The sequence below is a fragment of the Neopsephotus bourkii genome, unplaced genomic scaffold, assembly GCF_033783945.1.
Source record: "Neopsephotus bourkii isolate Nb327-2 ecotype Australia unplaced genomic scaffold, CSIRO-AGI_Nbou_v1 NB_1027, whole genome shotgun sequence".
In the NCBI taxonomy this organism is placed as follows: Eukaryota; Metazoa; Chordata; class Aves; order Psittaciformes; family Psittacidae; genus Neopsephotus; species Neopsephotus bourkii.
In genome coordinates, this window is record NW_026901516.1 from 496132 (window position 1) to 521670 (window position 25539).

Consider the following 25539-nt stretch of genomic DNA (forward strand, 5'->3'; position numbering starts at 1 on the left):
AGAATGGCCCTTCATTCAGATGATACTATGGTTTATCAAAATAAGAGATGAGAACTAGTGAAAAAGCCTTGTAAAAAAACCCACAAGTAAACTTTCTTCCAAGCTTGAATGAATACTCAGCATGTCTCACAGTATATGCAGGTGACTCATTCGAAACGATAGATCATGTGGAGCCTGTTTTCAGCGTCATGAAGACCCCTTCCCCGTGATTTGAAATGAATTGGCATGGCTCTGACATATCCCGCATTTTTTAGGCTGTATCAAACACTGGTTTCTGTTATAGATGAAGTGACAAACTCCGGGCTGGCGGCGTGCCCCCAGCTCTCCATTAGCGGAGCAGAATCGGCGCCAGCCGCCCCCTGTTCTGCACTCGTTTTCTGGGCAAACACTTCCCTCTTCCGGTACAAAACCTAACTACAGCCACACCACACAGAAAAATCTATTCCCATCTACCCTTTCATACATTATTTCAAACATTTCTTTTAATAATAACAATACATTTGATCGTAATAGTCTTTGCCTTTTCCCATATAGACAGGATGCTTGAGCTTTTTCCTACCCATGAACACTGGCAGTACCTGAGCTTTTTGGCCAGACACAAACAAGCATTCTTAGGAGACCTGGGAAATCACGCTGGGGCTTGGCTTTCTCTCAGTTCTCTGAATTAAAACACAGGCTGAAGCCATGGCAGTCCTTCACCTTACAAACAAACAAACAAAAAGTAAAACTTAGCAATGACATTTTCTAATGCTCAAAATATAATCATCATAGATCAGTTTGGGTTGGAAAGGAACTTCAGAGGTGAGCAGGGACATCTTCAAATAGATCAGGTTGCCCAGAACCACATTGAGCCTGGCCTTGAATGTCTCCAGGGATGGTGCATCCACCACCTCCCTGGTCAATCTGTGCCAGTGTTTTACCACCCAAACAGTTCTGGTCAGACCCTCCCCTTGCAAGCAACTTTGCTGATTGAATGGTTTTCTGCTGTCTCCTACACCTACCCCTGAAAATGTGCATTTAACCCCACATCAGCAATGCAGATATAAACAGCTGAGCTTGCGCAGACTGTGAGAAGGCATGGGTGAGCTAACTTGCTGACACAGCCAGCTCAACCCAAAGCATCTGCGTGATCCTCCCTGCCAGCAAGGCCGTGATGGCTCATTCCAGCCTACTGGTCTGCTGGAGAAAAGCCAGAGCCTCCATCCAGCAAAGCTGGATGCAGGAAAGGACTCCTGCTCTTAACCTGTGAAAAGAAATCAAAGTATGTACTGGAGAACTGCATGCCGTAACTTGAGGACACCCCAGCTGAACATGCTGCCTTCAGGGATTAAGAGACAACAGCAGAAGACAACTGCTGAAATTCTTGTGAAGAGCCAAAGATGGGCAGAAGAGTGCCTGCACTCGTCATGCTTCAGAAACCACAACTGGCCAAAAGCCTCAGGTTACAGTGCTGGAAAAAGCAGGCTCCACAATAAGGAGGGCTTCGATACCAAGCTGAATTTCTTGCACTCTCCTAGTGATTTAAAAGATAAATGACTTCTAAAAAGGAGAGTCAAGAGGAGAAAAAAAGCAATTGGCCAGCTAGGCATCTGCAGTGCAGACCAATTCAGTGACTCAGAAGAGTACAAAAATTGACAATATTTCTCTTTCCTGAAACAAAAAATGACTACTTGTAACTTAACTGAAAGCAATGTTCTTGCTCAAAAACCAGCCATTTGTAGCTCATCCATAAATAAACAGAAAGCAGCCATTTGTAACTCAGAAACTCAGAGGCAATGGTCTCACTCCACCGGGAGCTTTCTCAACATTGTTAGGCTAACATGTTGTTACTGTTTTCAGCATGGTATCATACCTGAGCAGGCAAATATATTGGTTATGGTGCTCTGGCCTCTGCAAGTTGTTCATGCACTGGTGTGGACAGTAGGGTCAACAGAAATAAGAAACACCTCCTCCAGCCTTCCCAGGAGAACATCACAGCAGTGTGAAAAAGACAGGTGACCACTGTGCTTACTGTGACATTCGGCTAAGAAAGAGTTATCGGATGAGTGTATTTAAATCAGCCCAGGTTCAGCTTCTCCTGACAGCAAAAGTAGGAAGAGACACAGGAAAATATCTTTCATGCTATTCAGCACAACAATTTTCTGTGTATATTTCCTACGTGTTTTGCATAGGGTAAACCCTGTGCTGTCTTAATATGCTGGTATCATCTAAAAAGGGAAAAGGCTGTCACCTGGGGTAGTATTCATCTCACTTAAATTCAGCTGTCTAAATGCAGAGAAAGAAGCACTAGCAGGGTCATATTCCTCCTCTGCCCTGATCCAGACGCTTTAAGCTGAGAGAACTCATGCCTGAGAGATGAGTGTGAATCCTCTCTCTCCTCATTAGGTATAAAGAGCAAGCTCAGCATAGATACACAGAGGGCAGAGAGGTGAATCCCACCTTTACTTTCTAAGGATGGCATTCAGGCCTCCAGTGCTATTATAGATGTAGAAGTATCTCCTGCCTGGCCTCCAGCTGCTGCTTCAGGAGGATGCAGGTCTCATGGCTCTCACGCTTATCTGTCAGCTCTGTGAAGATGCCTCCCATACCCTGAGATGTTTAATATGGCACTGGGCACTTTTCGTTAGATACCTGAACTGCTCCCTGTATTTCTAACTGTAAAGCAGAACAGGCTGAAGTTTAAAAAGCTATTGGATAATCCGTGACAAAGCTTTGCTCTATTATATACTGAGAGAGAAGGGAGAGTCCAAATAAATGAGACAATGCTTTCCTTATTTAAAATTATTGGGAGTTTTGGCAGACCAGTGCTTCCCACCCAGTGAATTAGGACCATTGGTTTCTATATACAAGGGGAAGAAACCTACCTTCATCAAAGTACATAGCTTTGTCTTTTGGGGGTCAAATAAATGCATTTGATGTTGCAACACAGATTCCTTGTGTTGAGGAATTTAGATGTAAGGGCAGACACCCCCTCAGGAACATGGTGACAGGCTAAACAGACATAGGCTGGTTTGTTTAGCACCAGTCACGCATCTTGAGAGCCGTTCATCACCAGGACAGGCTGGTGTGCTCAGCCACATAGGTGGGTTTTTAGTAACAGCGATTGCTTAAGAAGTTCAGCACTGGCAAGAGAGAAGTTGGGGTGGGGGTTTTGGTCGGTTTTGGGTGTTTTTTCCTTTTCCTAGGCAAGTGACTCAAATGCTTCTGCTTTGATAGCAAAAATGAAAGCAGGATTGAGAAGCAGTCAGAGAAAACAGTGTCTCCAGTCAGTTTTGAGGTGCCCTTGAGAGATCCAGAAGACATCTGATGAGTAATATATTTGAGAGGAGTTTATGGCTGGACATAACAAGGGTTCCCAACTCATAGATGCAAGCTTGGACATCGGAATGGAAGACTAGGCATCATTTGTCAACATATCGAATGCCTTTTCCCAATTTTCAAATGTCTGTCAAGAACCAACGCTGGGAACTGCCACTATTTGTCTAGCTGGAGAATGGGGTCTTTAAAGAAGCTGAGACACACAAAAAGATACATTTCACAAGAAACATTTATTTTTGCAGGGCTACTTCAGACTAGTAGTTAATCTAGAGAAGCAATAATTACACAATTACACTTCCATCCAAGGTGACTCAGGGGAGGTACCTGCAGGACATTATTCAACCTGTGAACTGTTAGTGCCGAGGTGATTTTACCGACATAAAAATTCCTAATTATTCTTCCTTCAGTGGTACTTTGAAGACAGTGGCAGACCGCGGCTCCGAGGTGCCGGTCACCAGAAACAACCACCATACCTGTCACTCCCGCACACGTTAACCTTTTAAAGCCGCTTTCAGTTAGACAACCTCATCCTGACAAAGACGACGAGCTGCCTCCTCCTTCCTTCCTCTCTACCCCCTCCACTCACCTCTGCACCCCAACGGCCGCCCCAACGGCCGCGTCCCGCGCATGCGCTCAGACCCCAAGCTGACCGCTAGGGGCACCCCGGCGGAGGAGTAGGGAGGTGGGGCGTCCGCAGGATGTACGCAGGGCTGTCGGGCGGGAAGTATGGCGTCATTGGTGCGCGCTGTGGAGCATCGGTGAGCCGGAGGGATGTCGCCGCCGCTCTTCAGCCTGCCCGAGGCGCGGCACCGCTTCACGGTGAGCCCTGCCGGGCCCATTAGACACCCTCGTTTGATATCGGGTGGGAGGGTCTCTGCGTCTGCGCGCCGGTGGAGGGCTCCGCCTCTGTGGCCGCGCCGCACCGCACCGTCCGGGCTCGGTGCTGGGCCCGCAGGCCCGGGTCTCCTTTAACGAGCGTTCAGCTCAGCTGAAATAAAGCTTTATGTTTTGGGACAGGGTTTCATACTCCCCCAGCTCAGCCCACCAAGAGGAGGATCTGCTCTTTAGTTAGCTAATATTAATGAGAAATAAATTACGGCATAACTCCCGCAGCAAAACGTCTGTTGTTTATTATGCTTGTCTCTTTTGTGCCTCTGCTGAATGATGCTTTTCCATGTCCAGAGCAGGTGGGGCTGGATGTGTGCTCAGGCTTCTGGAGACCACCGTTTGTGGCCCAGTTTGTTGAACAGAGGGGTTAGGTTTGCACAGGAGTGTTTGAGGCACAGACGCCTGGTGCCATAAGATTGATTTCATTACAAGATACTGTAATTTTTATACCAGCTTTTTAGCAGGAGTCATGGCCCAGGCTGCCATAGACTACCTGTAAGGCAGGTGAAATTGGGGGTGTAGGTGGGAGCACAGTTGAGGCTGCTGCAGATGCAGTGTCGACTGCAGCAGTGTATTTGTCTGTGTTTTGCTTCACCACACTGTTAGCCCAGGTTTGGGGTGTGATGCACTGCTAGCTCACGTCTAATTGCCTAGGGACTTACTTGCTGTATGGTGTCTCCAAATAGATTCCTTGGTATTTCTGTCCACTGTCAAATAGAGGAAAGAGGATATCTGTCTGGTTTTGTACTGGTTTTGTAAGCTTGCTTTCTTTACATATTGGTAGACATCCACCAGAGAGGCCTTGAATGTCAAAAGTATCAAGCCATTACTGAGCGCATTTAACCAGATTCCTGGGAGGTAAGTAAATGCTGCTTGGTTTTAAAAGGTGCCTATTCAGGTACCTTTTTAATAATCTTTACCTTAGTGGTTGTTATTAACTAATGTGGAATGTTTGCATTTGCAGTGAAAATGAAAAGAAGTGCACCTTGGATCAAGCTTTTAGAGTCATTGTAGAAGAAGAAATAGTAAGTACTTTAAAATGCTACAGCTTATTTCTTGATAAAGCTCAAATTTCTGTTTGCAAGTTAATGTATTAATAGCAGCTTACTTTAATATAAGGACATACTGTGTATTAAAAACATGCATTATATAAGAGTTACCTAATTATGGTATAATGTAGATTATTAAAGGAGATTGGTAGGTTGAACAGAATGGCAGTATTTTATAGATACCACAGCACAGCAAGACCTTCTGACTTAGCCTTTTCCAGCAGTTTTTTTGTAATTCTTATGAAAGTCTGCTATTTAAAATTCTAGTTCATAAATACGCGTTATTCTGCAGCTGTACATTTAAGGATGGGATGGAGTGGGTTATCTGTTACTAACATGTAACAAAGCTGCCTGTCAACTAAAAAGAATAATGAATCAAATACTGTTTTTATTGATATTGATTGAATGAAGGCTGAATGTGGTATGCTAATTTTCAGAGGTAAATGACTCTCTACACAGTAGATATTGTAGGGTCTTTAGCAGCTAGAAGCAGTCAAGAAATGTTGCTCACTCAATAAAAACATCATGTTAGCTGACATATCTGATTTAATAGATAGAAGTTTTGGGAAGTTGAATGCCAGTATTTGTTTTAAGTATGCCCAGTTGGAAGCAAGGATTTTAGTTTAGTTAGACGTATTTAAGTCAGCATAGCCAAAGTGTAACACTGTCTTTCTTGTTTAGATAAACAAAGCCCCATGTGAAAATCTCCTGGCAATTATTTCTCTTGCTATTAATGGAGTCACAGAAGGTGAGCGTCTTTCTCTCAAATTTGTTGGCAGTTTAAAATTCCCCTAAAATTAGGGGAATTTTAAAATCCTAGTTTTTGTAAGTTACCTGCAGCGTTAACTTTGTTAATATGTGGCCCTTACACTAGCGGTTACGAAGTCTGTTCTATGAGAGAAATGCCTTCTAATTAAATTCATGTGTATGTGTAGCATTTGTGTTGTTTGGTTTGTTTGTTGTTTGTTTTTTTTTAATAGAGGAAGATGCATGGGTTTAGTTGAAACATAATTAGCATTTTCTTTGTCCATCACTGTAAAATGCTTAGAAGTCTCCCATCATCATTTTAGAGATGAGACTACTGAGGCAGAGAGGTTAGATGACTTGTAGGTTTCTCTTGTCAGTTGCTGACAGAGCCAGAAATAAGTCTTCCTGGATATCTCTGCTCAGATTGTATCTGTCAGTACAGGACCGGTTTTTAGATACTTGAATCCATTTGTATAACTGCCCTTTCTGTCAGAAATCAATGTTCTAACCTCTTTTGAAGAGGCTTTTGCAGTCTTCCCTTTGTTTATTCATATCACACGTCAAATACTTGTTTGTTTTAATAAGTACAGCTCAACTGCATATGTGTTTTATGAACTGTAGAATAACAAGACCTGTAATTATAAGGAATTCAGACATTGCCTAACTACAGAGCATGGGTAGACTGTCTTGGTGCACTGCTTTTGTGGTGCTTTACATGAAGAAAAGACTTGGACTTTATGGGCCTGTGTAGTGTAACTAACTGTGGATTTAGAAGTCTGAAGGAGTTCACTTGCAGTCTGCAAAAAGATGTGGTGTTGTTTCTGACTTTGAGGTTTTTACTACAGTTATTCTTTATTACTTGCTTTATATTAATGCAAGGCTCTTGTGAAGCTCATGTGCATGTGTGCACATCCAGAAATAGCTTTACTGGAAGTTCACACTTTAGCCCAAGCTTTTTATTTTGTTTTCTTCTGTTAGGATTTGTAGAAACCCAGGAGAACTTTTTTTCTTCTTTTTTATTTTAACATAATGTCTCTCAGCTATCATGCATCTTTACTACATTTCAGTTCACTTAATAAAATATTCCCCGTTCCTCATAGGTATCTGCACTGCATCAACCCCTTTTGTGCTTCTGGGAGATGTTCTGGATTGTCTGCCCTTGGATCAGTGTGACAGAATTTTCACTTTTGTGGAGAAGAATGTTGCTACATGGAAATCGGTAGGTATTTGTCCAAAATGTGATATAGTTTTACCAGAACTTCTGTCCGCCTGAACCATGTTTACAAACAGATTTTAACTGTCTTTGTATCTGCTTCTGTTAAAGTAGCAGCATTGATCACGTTTTGTTTCAAGGCTTAAATTTCTGGGGAGCAGAGGTCAGAAAATTAATAATTAAAAAACATCATAATTGCTTTATTTCCAATCGTTTTGTTTGTTTGTTTGGGGTTTTTTTACACTATACAGATTTTGTCGCATTTAGAAACTAGAAATAATGCACAATTTGCATGAGTAGCTTCTCTGTTGACTTACTATTCAGCTTCTTCCTCAGAGCTGAAGGAGATTCTTCCACCCCTAATTTGAGAGGGGGAGAAGTCTTCTTGGTCACTTGCTTAATGAGCTTTCTCTTACCAGACTATAGCAACAGTGAATATGTTGCCCAGGAATATCTCTGGTCTCGAGGAGCAATCAGTTTTGAGGCCCGTGTGAAGGTTTTATGCTCTTGGTGTGCCATGGTGCTATAGCAGGAGAATTGCTGCTGCAACAGGCTGTTGTACTTCTTGTGCTGCAGCCACTGTTAATTAAAGAGGGAATTCCAGGTCTCAGACAGAGGTCCTAACCTGCCAGCGTTTTATTCCAAGGTGATAAGAAACCTTGGATCTTGGTATATCCTTGGTTTGCTCTTTGTCAGTAGTGCCAGGAATGCAACTCTATAGGTAACAGTTGAAAATCACTCAATTTTCTCTGATTTCTTAACCAGGACTACTTCCCATAAGCATTTATTCAGGGTGCTCTGTTTCAGCTAGTATTGTGTCTCCTGATATATTCACAAACTCCAGTTCTTTCTTCTGCTGCCATGTTACTGGTACTATTAATACTCCTAATACTCTTGCATGGAATAATAAAAGCAATGAGTAAAAATTAGTGTGTTCCAGAAAAGAATGCAGGTGCTGCTCCTGCAGTTCACTGTCACATGGGGGTTTTCTGTATGGAAGCTGGATTTAAACATTGTGGCTTATGCTTGCTTGGAATGTATGGGACTGTTTCTTTTATGTTGCCTTTTCATGAAACCTGCTTCTTATTTAAAGGAAGATTCTAATTCAGAGGCAGTAGTAGGAATGACTTATGACTTACTTATGGCTTGTGAGTGAATGAAAATCTACTCAAGAAGGTTTTGTGACCTGCTAATGAGCTAAATACCTTTACTCCATTTCAGAATACATTTTACTCTGCAGGGAAAAACTACTTGCTACGAATGTGCAATGGTGAGTTTTTCAGGGTGGTAATTTTTCAGGGGAGTGGTCAGGAATTAAAGAATTCCCTATCTCAGCAAATAGAAGAAAGTTTAATAATTTGATTTACATTCAGATGCATTCAATAAGTAATCAAGTTAAAAGGCAGATCACACAGCAGATATTCTTAAGTATTGTTGATTAATGTAAAATTTGTTCTGACCTTGGGGAAATCTCTTCACCTGTGGAGGTTGTTAAGAACATCCAAGAAGTATTCCGCAGCAGTGACAAGGCCCATACCAAATGCTGATTTGAGTAGAATTCATTTGAACTTATTTTCTATTGCTATTGAAGGTGTTGGGAAAATTGGTAGAATGCATTTGGAAAAAAATACAGCCAATCTGAGAAAATGACTACTGTTTAAATTTGCAAATCTTGGTTTCCTTTCATTAGCTATGTCGTTCATGTCATTAGGAAGTCTTAAATTCTAGCATGTGAGAAATGAGAAGAGGAATAAACACTAATTCTTTACATTTTTGTAATATTTAGACCTCCTAAGAAGATTATCTAAGTCACAAAACACAGTCTTCTGTGGAAGAATTCAGCTGTTCTTGGCTAGGTTATTTCCACTTTCAGAAAAGTCAGGTGAGAATTTTTTGCATTGCATTACACTTAACATTTAACAAAAATGCTGGATCTTCTAAGTTTATGATGGTAACAGACCAAATCCAGTTGGAGGAAGTCAGTTTGCACTTGTGTATCTTAGTTCTTGTCTCTGCCTTAAATATTGTAAGTGACCTTCATTTGTTGTGATTTCAAACACAGGTTTTAAATGCTGTTTCTGAGAATTTAATATCAGCATCTCATAAACAACTAACTGTATTAATAGACTTGCATATCATTGCATATCAACTTCACAGATTCTAAGACTGGCCCTCTGTTTTTCACAGGACTTAACTTGCAGAGCCAGTTTAACTTGGAAAATGTTACTGTCTTCAATACCAATGAACATGAGAGCACTCTAGGACAGAAGGTGAAAATTCCTGTGCCGTTTTTCTTTCATTCTGCGGTAAACGTGTTAGGCTGTTCACACAAAAACATGCTCATGTGCTTAATAATCAGAACTGTATGTTCATTATTTGGCTGTTGCTCTCCTAGACCAAGCTGCTGAAATAGGCATGTTACCTGGTACATTAAACTGTGCAGACTTTGATGGGGAAAAAAGGTGATCTGATTGTGAGGGATAAGCACTGTCACTGCCTGTACTAAGCGTTCTGCACAGTGTATGGAGGATAGAGCTGTCCTTTTGGCTTTTTCCAAGAGAAGTCAGGCTACAATTGCAAAGAGTAGTAAGGTGCTAAAACAGGAATTTGTTATGTGTTTTACTGGAATAATATTTTAGAGATCTTTTGAAGTACCAGCTTAAGCTTTCTGATCTGAAGTGTAATAGAATGTTTAAAATAAAGACTGTGAGAACTGTGTGCAAGTAACAGTGGCATTTGTATAAGTCTTACCTTATTTTTCCCTATTAGCACACTGAGGAGAGAGAAGAAGGAATGGATGTAGAAGAAGGTGAAATGGGAGATGATGAAGCACCAACAAGTTGGTGAGCTTGCAACAGTTTTAAAAGTTGAGAGAAAACTTTCCAAAGTGAAAGTGGGAGATATCCTTAAATGTTGTGCTTGGAATTCTACTTGTCTCCTGCCTGCTCAAGATTAGCTACAACCTAGCAGTGTCTTAATCTGTTTAAATGGAGTTGCCTGGAAGAGAAAGAAATAAGTAGATTGTTTGTTTGAAGAAGTTGCATACCCAGACTGAGAAGCACTGCTATTCTCTTTGGCAGTTTTTCCAGTTACCTTGACAAAGCTTGTTCTGGTAAGATGTAATCAGTACATGCTATATATGCTTTTAGGAGAAAAAGCTGTGCTCCCCGTCATTACCCAGATGGTGAAAATCTCCTAAAATCCCTTTTTCGATTTTTGCTTTAATGGTAAGAAAATACAGTACTGGATCAAAAACTCCTTCAGGGACAAATTCTGAATTACAGATTTCTCTGTTAGGACTCAGTGTTGTCTGTATTTCACTTACAAAAGTGAATTGTATTTTCTGTGATTGCAGGTTCCTGAGTAGATTCTAATTTAACACATTGCTTTCATTTTATTTTTTCTTTTCCCCCCAGTTCCATTCCAATAGATTACAACCTGTATAGAAAATTCTGGTCACTTCAAGATTATTTTAGAAATCCTGTGCAGTGCTATGAGAAGGTCTCATGGAAAACTTTCCTTAAGGTAACACTGAGTTCATGCTTTCAGTCATTAGGCCTAATTAAAAAATCACCATTTACACAAGTAGGAGAGCGAGTTCACAAGGATAGAACACTTCAAATGCTTATGCTGTTGACAAAGAGTAGTGCAAGAGAAAATACATTTTTCTGTTTTCTGAAGTGAGCCTTTGACAGTAAACAGTATATTAAGATGTACAGTAAACCCCCTAAAAAACTTGTGTAATTCCATAACAGACTTCATATGTTGCAACAGTGTCAGAAGAAACTTTGTGATTTATTAGCTGCAAAAGCAGCACTTGTTTGGGTTTGTTGTTCTGCCCCCCAGAAAGATAAATGGTCCTACCTAGTCTTAAATCGTAGTTTTGAACAGTCATATTGATCCCAGTCAGATCCTGAAGAGGATAGGTTCCTAATGGAGCAAATGGAAGAGAATGTCCCTCAGCCAGCTGTTTCAGTTTTGCTTAGTATGAATGTTGAGGATGGTTTATTGCTAAGCTGCTGTTTCTTCACAATTTGCCACTCAATATTTACTAAATAAGAAGCCTGAGACTTTTTTTGATCTTCATTCTGTGTTCTGGTAATAAAAGGTAACATCTGCTCAGACTTCCTAATATAAATCTGGTTAATGAGGTCTACATTTTCAGCTTTGGGGCAGGGAACCCAACAAAAGCCCCAACATGTGGTGCAGAGAAACTGAACAAAGTCAGGCTTAATTCTTTCAGCTGAAAATTTTATCTCGTTGCAGCTTTAGGGCTCTGAATTGAATTTAAGAGCAGCACTTCAAATTTAACCCTCATGTCTGTACCTTTTTTTGTATATATTCTGAACAGCTTAAACTCTGTTTAATATAGCACTGTTGTCATGTGTACCTTTTCTCCTTCTAACATCTATACAGCAAAGCAGTTATGTACTGTTCACAATCCATAACATTGTTTTTCTTGGTATATTTTAAGTACTCCAAATGATTAGATGCTCTGAAATGATAAATAATGCTTTCACTGTCATTTATGGAGGCCAGAGAAGCCCTACGCATTGGTGGCAAATGGGTTGTTTCAACTAGCTGGTAGGATGTTTAAAAGTGATTTTACTTGCTTGGCACTAAGTCTAGTGTAGTTCTCTAACTACAAAGCTTTTGTATTATTTTCAATGTGGTAAATAACTGTTTTATAGTACTCGGAAGAAGTTTTGGCTGTTTTCAAAAGTTACAAACTGGACGACACTCAGGCTTCCCGAAAAAAGTTGGAAGAACTAAAAACAGGAGGAGAACATGTCTATTTTGCTAAGTTCTTAACGAGTGAAAAGGTATGTGATTTCTTTTCTCATAATCACAGACTAGTTGAGGTTGGAAGGAACTGCTCTCTAGATAAACCTCTCTGCCCAAAGCTCTCAGCCAGAGCATGTTGATCAGCACTACATCCAGCTGGGTTTTGAATGTCTGCACAGATGGAGACTTCACGGTTTCTCTGAATATCCCGTTACATTGTTTGATCACTTGATATAGATTTATTGTATTCTTTTTCATTCTTTTTGCCTATTGCCTCTGTTAATTGATGATTTATGAACTCCTGTTTCTGGAATAGGGTTCTGCAGTAAAGCTGACCTATTTATTGCATTTGATTTGTATTGTTACATGTTGGGGTTTTATTGCTTTTAGAATTGTATTTCCAAAACTTGGCTGATGTGCTAACTATATTTTCTGCCTCATAATGGCCTTGTTTAAAATTGCTTTGAAAAAGATGTTGAGAGGTTTTAATTCTGTTAATATTGAGTTAAAAATACAATGCTCTGTTGGATTTAATCCTGAAATTGTTGTCTTCATTTTGGAATAATATGTAACTTCAACTTTTAATTGCATGAGTTAGTAGATGACAGAAAGCAAGTCGTGGTGCAGCATGAGTTTTTCTGGGATAGAAGAGTAGGTAAATTCATCAAAATCCTTTGACCTGTGTATTTATAGTTTTAAAATAACGTAGTAGAGAAAATACAGAACCAGTTGCTTAATCAACACCCAGCAGTCAAAGGCCTTCTTCAGAGAATCTTCAAATGTTCGCTTTGTGTGATCTACCGTGCTGCAGCACACAGGCTAGAAACCAACCAGAGTATCACTGTCTGTTGATGAGAGTGAATGCTTCCGTGATAGCCAAATCCTGATGTTGTAGGCAGTAGTACATAGGAAAAGGGAGGAAGCTGTCTTTCAGCTTGCTGAAATATTGGAATATTTGGTTTTCCAAATTCTTGTTCAGTTCAAAGTGAAGCGCTGCCCTGAAAACATATGTGATACTAAATAGAGCTTCTGTAATGACTTGCCATCATCTTGTAAATTTACTCTGTGTAGAGTTTACCAGAAAACATTTGTTGGACTTTTTTGCTTTTGTGTGTCTAGTGTCGTTAATGTATAATTCTCTTTTTGTTTAGCTGATGGATTTACAGCTGAGTGACAGTAACTTTCGCCGTCACATCTTGTTGCAGTATTTAATACTATTTCAGTACCTAAAAGGACAGGTCAAATTTAAAAGGTAATGTGGAAATATTTTGTGTTTTGGGGATGGGGAGCTAAAAACTTGGAGATATCTCAAAATATTTTCAAAGAGTTTGTCTACGTGTTCTGAGGTTCTTGTGAAACCTGCAGAGCCTTGCACTGAGGCAGGATGTGGCTGAAGTTGTTTTACAGCAGGAAAGTGGAGGTCTCATTCTTGCCTTTCTCTGCTCCTCTGCATGATTCTTTTCTCTTCTCTTGCTGGGGCTATAGTGCTCATTAGACTTATGCAAATTTGTGCAGTTTACTCAGCCAGCAAAAACCCAATCTGTTCATCTTCGCAGAGTTAGTTTTCTGCCAAATTGGTGAGTATAGTGGGGTATCAGAGAGGTAGGGGCCATGAAAGTTTGGTTAAGGTGAGTGCCAGCCATGAGAGGGAAGAAGGCTTTCTTCTGCATATCCATGATCATGTTCATATTTATGGTATCCAGTGCTTCATTAAAAAGCTGGTTGGTGTTATCTTGCTTTTGAACACTCTAATGGGAATGTTGATGGTTATGTTTCAAATTGGCTCTTCTTGGACCAGTGGAAAACAAAGATTAGATTCTCATCTGGTTGGGATTTTTATGTGTTTAAAAAAGTTCTGGTCTCTGCTTGGGAGTGAAGTGGGCCACGTTGGATTTATTTCTGTGTTCTTTTCACTTCTGATCACTGATGCATTATCATTCTAGATGTACCAAGCGACTTGTTTAACGACTTCAGGTTGTGCTATATAGATTTTACACTTTGAGATATTCAAGGTGTGTATTCTGTATACAGCTGGTAGATTAGTTTGTTTCTTTTTCTGTGGTTTGCCTACAGTACAACCAGCTTTAGCTGGGGTTAGAAGAATTGGGTTATTTTGGGTTTTTATTTTAAATCTTTTCATTGTGCACACTTGCTGTGCTTTGGTCCCAACATCAAGATGAGTTGTGCAAATGGGCTTCCTATTGGATGAAGGTGAAACTTGAATGAATATTCCCCAAGCACATCTAGTTAAGTCCACAAACCAGGAAGTGGTCAGTCCATGGGACCAGACCAGAGCACATTCAGAGTACTTTCTTCAGAACCTCTCTAACACCCCTCAGAAAGTGTGTAGTGTAAATGGTATGTCCTCAGTGTTATTTTGATGTGCAGTAAACGCTTCAATATTTTTTTTTAAGTAAGCTGATTTAGTGACACTTTTTATTCTTTTTTTTTTTTTCTCCCCCAATTCCAGTTCAAACTATGTTCTTACAGATGAGCAGTCACTTTGGATTGAAGATACTACAAAAGCGGTTTACCAGGTTGGTAGAGTAGGTACTTCTATAAAAATTGCATGAACAAATATCTAGCATGTAATATTGTATCAAGCACTTTTGAAGCAGTAGCCAGGATTTTCTTTGTGTTTTTTTTTCTCTATGTATTCTGTTACAAACACAATGCAAAAAGTTAACTTTTTTTCTCTCTCCCAATTGTAGCTTCTTTCAGAAAATCCTCCAGATGGGGAAAGATTCTCGAAGATGGTAGAAGTAAGTACTTTGGTGTCTGTCTGAACCAATCTATGTATTGCATAAATTAACTTTTGGGACACATACATAGTAATTGAGAGGAGTTCTATCTCATCTCAGTAAAAAATATAACATCTTTTTATTTTAGTCATATTTTTCCCATGTTTTTATTAATCTGCTTTTCCTTCTCCTGGGGACAAGTGGAAATGTGCATATATGTGCTCGGCTGCCTATAGGAGAGAGGGGTTATTGAAACTCCTTTGCAGAAAGGAGTGTTGTGCCCCAAAGACATGGGAGTAAAATGCAAGTGAAATTAAAAACAAAACTAAAAGCTGTGTCATCTTGCTTTCCTATCTTCTTTTAGTTCAGTTGCATCTATTTTCTTGTTTAGAGAAGAAGAAATAAAGCCTTTCCCGCAGTTATTGAAGAGAGAAGATAAGCTTTTTGGAATAAACTAAAGCCTCTGTTTCAGATTATACTGATGACTTTCAAAAAAGTGACTGAAATACACTGTAACAAAATTTTCCCCTTCATTTTAGTACTCTGTTAAAAACTTTGGGTTCAATTCTGAAGGTTATTATGACCCTAGTAATGTGCAATATTATGTTTCTCCAGCATATATTAAATACTGAAGAAAACTGGAACTCATGGAAAAATGAAGGCTGCCCAAGCTTTGTCAAAGAAAGGTAACTATTCTGAAGTAATAATATGATTATTATTATATAAGTAATAATAATGAAAATGATGAAGTAATGCCTGCTGTTTGTTTGAAATGGTGGTTCAGCTTTAGAGTATGTACCCACAGTGTATATGACCATTAATGATTCACACAAATTTAAGATTTGTTTAGTTGGATTTCCCTTCTGTGTATGCAGAAGGCTCTTAGATTTCTGCCAAAAAGTCTTAAGGCTTCATTATGTCAGTGAAGAGGTGGTTATGAATGTATGAAGTTTCAGGAGAGCATTCCTCACTGTCTCATGACAACATTTTGTTCTCTTAATACCAAGCATCCAGTGGCTGAGGCAGACCCTAGCTTTAAGACACTGGTGCCTGACTTGCCCATCTGTCGCTTTGGATTGCTGCTAGCAAAGCTTTTAGCAGTATGGCTTTGGTGGGGCAGCAGACCTGGAGTTTTGTGTAACAGTTCTCCTCTTACGCCGTTTAGTTACTGGGCTTGCCACTTGGTGGTGATCACTTACCTACCTCAAAGGGAATTATGATTAGGTGGCTTTCGCCACTGAAAGGTTTGCTGTGTAATTAGTTACCAGCTAGTGGCAAAACTTACACTCTGACTCCATATGTCTACTTGACTGCTGTGAGGTGGTGACCAAACATTCCTTTTCATCCTCCTTCAGTCTGCACACAGACTATAGGCTCTTCGTGGTAATGAACATCTGGGGCATGATGTCACTGCACATCTCCTTTTGTGGAGAGATCAGGTGGAGCCACCTCCTCATGATTTTAACTGTTTGTGAAAAAGGGAGGGGGGCTGTGAGAAGAGAGAAATGACTGTTGCAGAGGGGTTGTGAAGTAAAATCATGAAATTTGACTTTTATAAATGTTCTGTCTCCTTCTTTAGATCTCAGCCAGAGTTTCAGCTTGGGTAGGTCTTACCCTCACTTCAGTGGTCTGGGATCTCCATTCTCTGATCCCATGAAATCAGGTGCACCTGGGGGAAAAGAACTTGCAATCATAGAGCAGATGATCCCAGCAGCAGGGTAGATCATTCTTAGTATGTGCTGCTGGCAGAAACATGATTTACTTTTTCTGTATTGGGACTCTGGTAGACCTTTCAGTTTGTGAGTGAACTAATTTTGGTGTCTGGTAAATTTCTTTCCTTATCCCTACTTTACCTTCTCTCTCCTCTCACCCCCACTTTCTTCCACTACTAGAATCTCAGTCCTTCTGAATACTTCCATTATGATTTAACTGGGTACCATCTGAAATGGCTTGATTTTGTTCTTTAAATGTTATTGGTTTGATGCTAAAGAGCATCCTTTTTCCTGTAGGCCTCCTGATTCTAAACCAATGAGGCCGGTGAGAAAGAGGCCAGCTCCAGAGGACTTCTTAGGAAAAGGACCAAATAAAAAAATCCTTATGGGGAAGTATGTTGGATTTTTTTTTTCATTACAGGTTTCAGTTGGTTGGTTTGGGGGGGGGGTTGGGGGCTTGGTTTTTTTTTGTTTGTTTTTTTTTTTTGACACTGTATGTTTTTCTAGTCAGTAATTTTCAAACTTCCTCGTTTTGGAACAGCCATGGAATATGTCATTCTTTTAAAGCTCACAGTAGGGTTCCTTTCCTTATAATCGTCTCTTGTAGATCCCTTTTAAATAGTCTGTAATTTACGGACTGAAAATCCATTTTTTCATTTGTTGGATCAGTTTCATTACTTCTGTCCTCTTTGTTTTTGCTTAAAATGTTTCTGTGCCATGGGTTTTAAAATAACACTCACTGATAATCTTATTGCTAGGGCAAAGATGTCTTCTTGATAGGCCCTCTCCAATAGAAGTGCCATTCACACTAAGTGCTGTATTTTCTCACTTCCTTCTTTTGGAGAAATTACAGTCTAATTATTGTAGCAGTTCACCTAGCCTAGATGTAGAAATTTTGACCTTGAGTTTCAAGACTACTGAGTGTTTAGTAAAATGTCCCCTCTGAAAAAGATAATGATAAATTATTTCATTTATCGAAACAGTATGGCCTGACCTTGGCTGGCTTGGAAAGAGAGTTTGTTACTGTTGCTGACCACAGATCAGCAGGGGATTCTACCAGAATTTTAATGTGTAATTTTCCATGTATGCAACCTCATATAAGATTTGTCACTTCTGCTAATTCCTTATACGTATTATCACAAGGTTTGTATGATATGCTTTATTATAAAGGCCTTGAGGGGAAAATTTCTGTAGTATTGTTTCATGTGTCCGTCTGTGGTGAATGATGGAACAGGAAGTGATAGAATGATGAATGGGAGTTTGACATGTGTTTATGCTTCTCTTTTCAGTGAGGAACTGACCCGCCTTTGGAATTTATGTCCTGATAACATGGAAGCTTGTAAATCGGAGAGTAGGTAGGTAAAAAATGATATGTCATTCTCTAAATGTCTAATGCTGACTTTCAGTACTCTACTTACACAGGCAATTACAATCATTACAAAATTGGCATAAGGAAAGCATGTAGAATGGTCTTACATCATATGCCATTTCACTGTGTGTCTTGGAGAGGAGTTGGTTTATGAATCTTTGTCTTGAAATCTCCTTAAAGTTTTCATCGCTAGTGTTTAATCTTGGAATCTCCTTACAGTTTTCTTCATTACTGCTTATGCTGTCAGTAACTTTCATTACTTAGTAAAGTAAAATAAGCTGAAAAACAGATGGGAACTCCCATTTTGTAGAGCATGATTGTCTAATTAATTACCTTATATAGTAAAGGAAGGTTGCCAAGTGTGGCTGTAATGAAGTTAGCATGCTATTTGGCTGCGTTTTCCGAAGAGGCATGTGCTTTGAACAATACTGGATGAGAGGAAATCAGTTAGCAAGCATTGTTTTGTTGCATACTGGATCTACTAGTGGTGCAGATGTAGAAAAATACAATTATTGTTTATCCCTCCTGCTTGCACAATTGTAGGAAACACTGAAAATGTACTTTGCTGTGTAACTTTGTTTGTTATAAATAGCATAACCCTTTCTTGTGCAGACGTGATACCTAGTATGAAAATTTGGAAAAGGACTGGGACAGTTCCCAAAGAGAGCTATGCTAGTGGCAGCTGTAAAGGCTGGGTACCTTGGGGAGGGGTGCCAGCTGTGCTGACGTCGTGAGTGGAGGAATTGCTTTTGCAGAGGTTGGGAGCTGTGCAGAGGAAGTGCCCTCCTTTCTTGTGAGGCTGGGATGCGCAGGAAGGCCTCTGACAGGATACTTGCATTTACTAGGCCAAGGACTAAAGGTGGAGTTGTGTCTGGAAGCCAAGCTTTTGATTCCCTGTGAATGATTGTATTGTGCTGCAACTTCTTCAAGTAAATAAATAAATAAAAGGAAACAAAGGGAGATAAACCAAGACAGTGCATGCCATGGTAAACAGGAAAGAGAAGATCCATGGGGGTCTGGATTCGGTTCTAAGCTCTGTTACAGACTTTGTGACTGAATGTAGTCAAGTGACTAACTTTTTGCTTTGGTTCCTCATGCCTTCATTCAAATGGGATAATCCTTCCTTATCTTTTTAGATAGCTGTTTGTGGGATAATATAGCAGGATTCAAGCTAAATGGGTTATCAAGCTGCTTGCTTTGGTTCCACTAATCAGTGATAAAACTACACTTAAACATGCATGATGCAGTGCTTCCCTGGGCAAAACACGATTTTCACAACAAAATTAAAGTGAATTTGTAGACCAGTGTGCTTCTTTCCATGCCCCAAATGATTATAAGGTTCACTTGCAGAAGCAGCTGTGCCTCTGTCAAATATTTAAGGAAAACCACAGATCATTATGAGCTTGCTTTGTACCACTGACAGTCTTAGCTTACAGTAACCTACAGCTCTTGAGTAATCTGTATTTCTTGCTTGCAGTCTTCAAAGCAGCAAATCGCTATCCTGATCATTGTGAATATTATTTGGTGGGGCTTTTTTTTAGGTTATGATTCCTTATGTACTTGTTTGAATACCTTTCAGAAGCAACCATTAGCTGTTCTGAGAGCAGAAACATTGGTCAGCTCTTTCATATGTCCCATATGAACCATAAAATGTTGTCTTTTAAATCACAGAAGAGCTGAGGTCGGAAGGGACCTCTAGAGTTCACCTAGTCCACCCTCTTGTTCACAGCAGGGTCAACCAGAGCGAGTTGCCTAGGGTCTTTGCCAGTCAGGTTTCACACATTCTGAGTGGAAAATCCACAACCTTCCTGGGCAGCTCATTTCAGTGTTTGATCACCCTCACAGAAAAGTTGGGGGATTTTTTCTAATGCTGAACTGGAATTTCCCGTATTTCGATTTGTGCCAGCTGCTGCTGGTACTTCCACTGGGTAGCATCCAGCCTGACTCTTTGTTCCTTATTGCCCACATCAGCTATTTCCTGCCCCTGAGCCCTCTCTTCTCCAGTGTAAACAGTCCTGGCTCACTCACTCTCTTGGATGTTAGGTGTTCCTGTCCATGACAGCCTTTTGCATTGACCCATATGCTGGGGAGCCCAGAACTGGACCTAGCACTCCAGATATATGTTGCCAGTGCTTAGTAGAAGGGAAGGATCCTTTTGCTTGACCTACTGATAACCATCTTGTCAATGCAACCCAGGGTGCTGCTGGCCGCCTTTGCCAGAAGGTGCATTGCTGGCCCATGTTCATGGTGGTGTCCACCAATACCTCTTCTAAAAGCTGCTTTCCAAACAGTCCCCAGGCTGTGCTGGTGCCTGCGGTTGTTCCTCCCCAGGGGCAGAAATTGTAATTTCCCTTTCTTGAACTTCATGAGATTCCTCTTGACATCCCTCTGAATGGCAGCACAACTCTCTGGTCTGTCAGCCACTCCTTCCATTTCTACATTGCAGACTTGCTGAGGGTGCACTCTGTCCCGTCATCAGTAAGTCAGTAATGAAGGTGCTAAATAATACTGGTCCCAGAATCGAACTACTGACAGGCCTTGAGCTCATGCCATTGATCACATCTCTCTGAGCCCAGGAGCTCAGATGCTTTTCAGTCCACTTCAAATGAATTATTTCTCCTGATACCTGTAGATGTTGGATCTGTATTGAATGTACGTTAACTGAGTACCTTCAGCAGAAGGTGGAAGGGTCATCGTTAATGAAGTTGGGGAGCCACTAAGATGGAATCATTAAGTATAACATGTAACATTAAGCTGCCTTGTGTTTTTCCCCCTCTAAAATTAGTGATCGTAAATAACTGAAATTGTGGAGTAATGGTAATGTAGTTTTCTCTGGTAGCAGATGACATTGAAATAGGGGGTGAGGGTTGATGAGGCCATGTTTTACTTGTTCTGTGAAATTGCACAAAACAGCCCCTTTGGAGTCTTGAGCACTTGTGAGCTGTGCGAGTGGCAGCATGTTTCTGACACAGCCAGTCAGTTGTTACAGGTGATTCTGTAAAGGTCGCATTTCCATATTGCCACAATTCTTGTCTTGGGTCCCATTGTCCTTTTTCACCAAATGCCACTGACATGTTCGTGTCACCTTTTGGTATGACAGAAGGTTTAAACACACACAACACAGAGCAGTAGTGACCACTGGTACCCTTCAGTGGCTATAATCAGCAAATAAATTCATAGCAGATTTTATATCAGGTGGTCATTTTGTAACAACACATATTGAACAGATTCTTTGCTTATTTGCAATTGTTGAATTTGAGTAGAATGGTTTGGGGTTGGGGTTTTTTTCCTTCAGTGGATAAGCTTGAGATGTGTATGAAGGAATTCAAAACCAGCTACTTCAGAGCAGATTGTGAGGAGTATTAAGCTCCTTAATTTTCTTTTCCAGGGAATATATGCCAACGTTGGAGGAATTTTTTGAAGAAGCTATTGAACAAGCAGACCCTGAAAACATGGTTGAAAATAAGTATAAGTACGTGAATCTTTGTTGTGTTTCACCTCATCTTGATCTCTTTCATGTATGGATCGGTAAAAGAAAACAGACTGTTCTCTGCATTACTAGTATCTGTGCGGGACTCAAGTCATGTACAAAAAATGCCTAAGTGTGGACAGAATTATATTGATTAGTAAATGCCACAGATCTTTTTCTGTGCTTGTCTAGATGTCAGACTGTTACCAACCAAGCCTGTATTTTATTGTAGGGCTGTGAACAACTCTAACTATGGCTGGAGAGCACTGAGGCTTCTAGCACGCAGAAGTCCCCACTTCTTCCAGCCAACAAACCAGCAATTCAAGAGTTTACCTGAATATCTAGAAAACATGGTAATCAAATTAGCCAAGGAGCTGCCTGTAAGTAATACTATCCTACAATAATAAATGCTGAATTCATCTGACATCCTGCTTGTCTCTCTGCAGTCCATTCGGTACATGGGAGGGAAGGGAGAGAAAAAAACACTGTGAAGATCCCAGTAACACCAAACTAAGCAACACCAACTAACCGAGGAAGTGCTGAGCTCTGCTTGTACTCTGGAAAGCCAGCTGTGGCAGTCCCATTTGTAGGCAGGAATACATGTGTACCCCGTGACTTGGGTTCCGTGTTGCAGCACACGCAGAAGGTGTAGCTGGCGTCACTGCTCATGCATGTTGGTGACTGTGGCTCCTGGGATGGCAGTGAAAGGGGCAGGGCATGCACTGAGCAATACTGCAGCTTTACAGCGGGGTTCTCTACCAGAGCTCTTCTATGAGTTCCCTGACTTCTAAACTATCTAAGGAGAAATAGACCTTGTGGAGCTGTAAATGTAGAGCGTTGACCCTTTGCGTGTTCAGCAGTGCAGACTTGAGGCCAGGGAGGGGTCCTTCAGCTCTCTTATACACAATGATAAGAGGAACTAACAGCTGAGGAAGGGAGCGTTTTCTAAACCTTTGAGTTAGCACACAAGCCAGCAGTTCCTTGTGGATTGAATCCATGCTTCCATATCCAAGAACTTCCTTGTTTGTAATGTGGAACTACTAAGGTGTAAAGGTTGGATTGCAATACATAGCCTTTTTGTTTGTTCAGCCATCACAGTTAACTAGATGCTAATAGCAGTTTTAGTTTTACAGAGAGGGGAAAGCTGTTTAATGTATTAAGGTGGCACTTGATGCAGTATTCCTCATGGTGCAGATGGCATGTTCCAAATGTTACAACAAGAAACAGATACGTAGATAGGGCCTGTGACCGAAACATAGGCAAAGAGGAAGTCAGTGTTCAACAGCTACAGTGAAAAGTTTGCTGTTTGCATATTTGTTTGCCACCTTTAAGAGGCTTGAAAGTACAGAAAACTGAGGAATTCCTAAGGGAGGAATAAAGTTAATGAAGAACAATGACTTTTTGAAAAATACACTTATCAGTAGTGGTTTCATAGGAAGTTCTTTGGTTGTGTTTTTATTAAGTAATAAAGATAGGTGTGCAATGCTTAGTTGTAGTTGTTATGAAAAGGAGAGAATCCTGTGAAGTCAGCGGATGCTTTAACTAGGTTTTTTAGTTAATACTAAGCTTTATTAGAACACTTGTTACTGGTGGCTAGGATATGGGAGACTGGGGGGGATCTTTAGTTCTCATATGGAATCATCTCAGGTTTTTCATTCTAACACACATTCCAGACAGTCATAGAGCTGTAAAATTTCTCTTTAAACACAAAATTCATCCAGTGATGTTTAGTTCTCTCATTGTAGCCTCCTTCTGAAGAAATAAAAACAGGCGAGGATGAAGATGAGGAAGATAATGATGCTTTATTAAAGGAAAACAATGAAAGTAAGATATGCATGTTCTCCATGTTTGCAGTAGCTCTCTTGCTGTGTGTTGTAGAAGCTGTTTTAATAGTCAGCGCGTCTGACTTAACCAGCATTCATACCACAAAGCACAGCCTTCCCAGGGCACGGGGTACCCATAGAAACCTCTGGGTCTCATGGCCTGCAGTGCTGAAAGCATCCAACTAGTTGAAGTTGGATTAGCCTTTTCATTTGGATCCTCTTCCACCTTTTCTGCTACATGGTGGTGTTTACAGTGTTAGTAGGTGTATATAGCTAAAATGCCAGCATTGCCGTGTAAAAACCTACCTTGAGTGTTCCATGACCTGCTTCCTTGTTCTTTCTGCCCTTTAATTGCCACAGATAAGTGCCTCTCTCCAGCCCCTGCTGGAGTGGGTGGTTATGGAACTTTCAGTAATGGATATATTCCAACTCTGAGAATTTTACTTCCTCTTCATTTAAAATAACTTAAAGGCAAAAGCTGCTCTGTTAGAAGAGCAGCCTGCCTGACAAACTTCACCTCTTGTTCATTCCTCTCCATAAACCACTCCTTCCATTTTATCTCTTGCCTGTAACCCTGGTATGTTGTACTCCTGGAAGTGTCCTTCACTGTCTCCCATGTCTGTGGATCTGCCTCCTTCCACCCTCACTCCTGCCTTCATCTCACAGCACATTCTCTCTTGTGTGTGCATCTCTCTGTGCCAGCTCTTGTATCCAGTATGGGCAGGTAGGATCTGCAGAGCGGGGAAGCCACACGCTGGCCACCACTATCAATTTTGCTGAAAGATTTTTTCTGTGAGTGGCAAAGCTTCCCGTGGGCCTCTGTGAATCTCTCTTCTGTCTCCCTTTTTCATCCAGCAGCTGACCTTTTCCACAGTCTTCTTGACAATAGCAGGGAAGTTTCCAACTCCTCAGCGTAACGCTGCCTGAGCAAACAAACTGCACAGCTTCGCTGCATGGAACTCACATCTTTCTTTAAACTTTGCCGTAAAGCAAAGATGGCAGAGCTGTGGTCCTCTGTGCTTAGAAACAAGGGAAGTGAGCAGAGTGCTTTTGTTGTTTGTGATCTTTCATTCCTTCTTCTCCACGCAGTGAGTTTAGTTTAGATAAATGGCACTGAAGAGAGCTGAAACTTCCACTCCACGCCAGCTGGCTCTTCAGGTTGGGATTAACTTAAACGCAGTTACCTGTAATTCAGCCTTGAGTGTTTCTTCTTTTAAAGTGTGAAGTAAACATAGGTGGTAAGCCACAGGTTGTAGACCTAAGCTATAAATGTGCAAACCCACCTGTGTAATCACTGCAGCACTTGGCTGTTCAGCAGAGCACAGTATTCCATGGTTTTATCTACATGCCAGAATGACAGAGAATTCCTTAAAAGTACTGACTGTGTATTAAAGCTGTTACTGTCCTGTTCACAGTCTTGCTGCTAACAAGAACATGAGGCTTCAGTAACAGTTAAAGGGAAGCAAACTGTTTTTACCTCAGTTAACGCTGAGCAAAGTGACTGAAGGAAGTCTGAGAGACAATTAAATGTTAAAGATCACTCTGTATTTTTAATATTATAGTTGGCTCATGTATTGAAACTTGCAGGCTGCCTATCAGAATCCTGGTTTTCATTTGGAGGAGGTGGTTCTGATCTACATAAGGCTTTAGAACTTCTCTCTTAATCAAATGGGAGATAACATAAACCCCCAAATATTCTTTGTCACAGGCAATAAGGAATGTTCCTTTTGAAATCCAGGTAATGCAGCTGTAAAAATCCATCTGTTCTCAGAGCCCATGAGTAGTTTTAACAGCTGAAGGAAAGGTGTGAGTCATCTGTCTGTTAGTAAGTAAATAGGGTGTTTAAACCAGGGCAGATAGGGAAGATGAATTTGCAGTATCTGGAGGCATTCTCTGTGTCTCACTGATTCTTTCTGTTGTTTCCCCAGGTCCAGAGGTGCAGCGGGACAAAGCCATGACAGGCGACCAGATCGAGGCAGTTGCGAACAGGCTTGGGGAGCAGTGGAAGGCCCTGGCCCCCTACTTGGAAATGAAAGATGCTGACATCCGGCAGATCGAGTCAGACAGTGAGGACATGAAGATGAGAGCCAAGCAGCTGCTGGTCGCCTGGCAGGACCAGGAGGGTGCCCATGCCACCCCTGAGAACCTGATTCTGGCACTGAACAAGGCTGGGTTAGGTGACCTTGCAGAAAGCCTGAGCAACGACACTGAGAGTGGCAGCTAACTCATTCCAGCTGCTGCTCAACCCTGTTTGGGTTGGGGGGTTGTTACCTGTGACTTCTGGTGGTTGTCATTATCATCAGTTGTGACTGTTTTGGTTTAATGGTTCCTGTTGTTGCTAGGTAACAGATTTTTAACAGGCATCTGATGGTCAGTAAAAAAACTTTTTAATAACGTGTTGAGTTGTGCAGACTTTCTGAGAGCA

General features: G+C 40.9%; 1 protein-coding gene across 3 annotated transcripts; it reads left to right on the forward strand.

Annotated features, from left to right (window-relative positions):
* The first annotated feature begins 4022 nt into the window (after window positions 1-4022).
* Window positions 4023-25506, forward strand: THOC1 (THO complex subunit 1). 3 transcript variants are annotated; one of them, XM_061360460.1, is made up of 22 exons: window positions 4023-4137; window positions 4991-5064; window positions 5171-5231; window positions 5937-6003; window positions 7103-7221; window positions 8437-8485; window positions 9002-9097; window positions 9403-9485; window positions 9985-10058; window positions 10632-10740; window positions 11907-12038; window positions 13152-13252; window positions 14471-14537; window positions 14712-14762; window positions 15357-15427; window positions 16321-16344; window positions 16751-16846; window positions 17743-17808; window positions 21211-21294; window positions 21524-21671; window positions 23037-23115; window positions 25043-25506. In XM_061360460.1, the coding sequence occupies exons 1-22, from the start codon at window positions 4090-4092 to the stop codon at window positions 25336-25338; spliced, it is 1995 nt and encodes a 664-aa protein (XP_061216444.1). In that variant the 5' UTR covers window positions 4023-4089; the 3' UTR covers window positions 25339-25506. The 3 variants fall into 3 exon arrangements, with proteins under 3 accessions (XP_061216444.1, XP_061216445.1, XP_061216446.1); XM_061360461.1 differs by lacking the exon at window positions 16321-16344 and having other exon boundaries at window positions 4055-4137; XM_061360462.1 differs by lacking the exon at window positions 23037-23115 and having other exon boundaries at window positions 4055-4137; window positions 25043-25222.
* The last annotated feature ends 33 nt before the right edge of the window (window positions 25507-25539 follow it).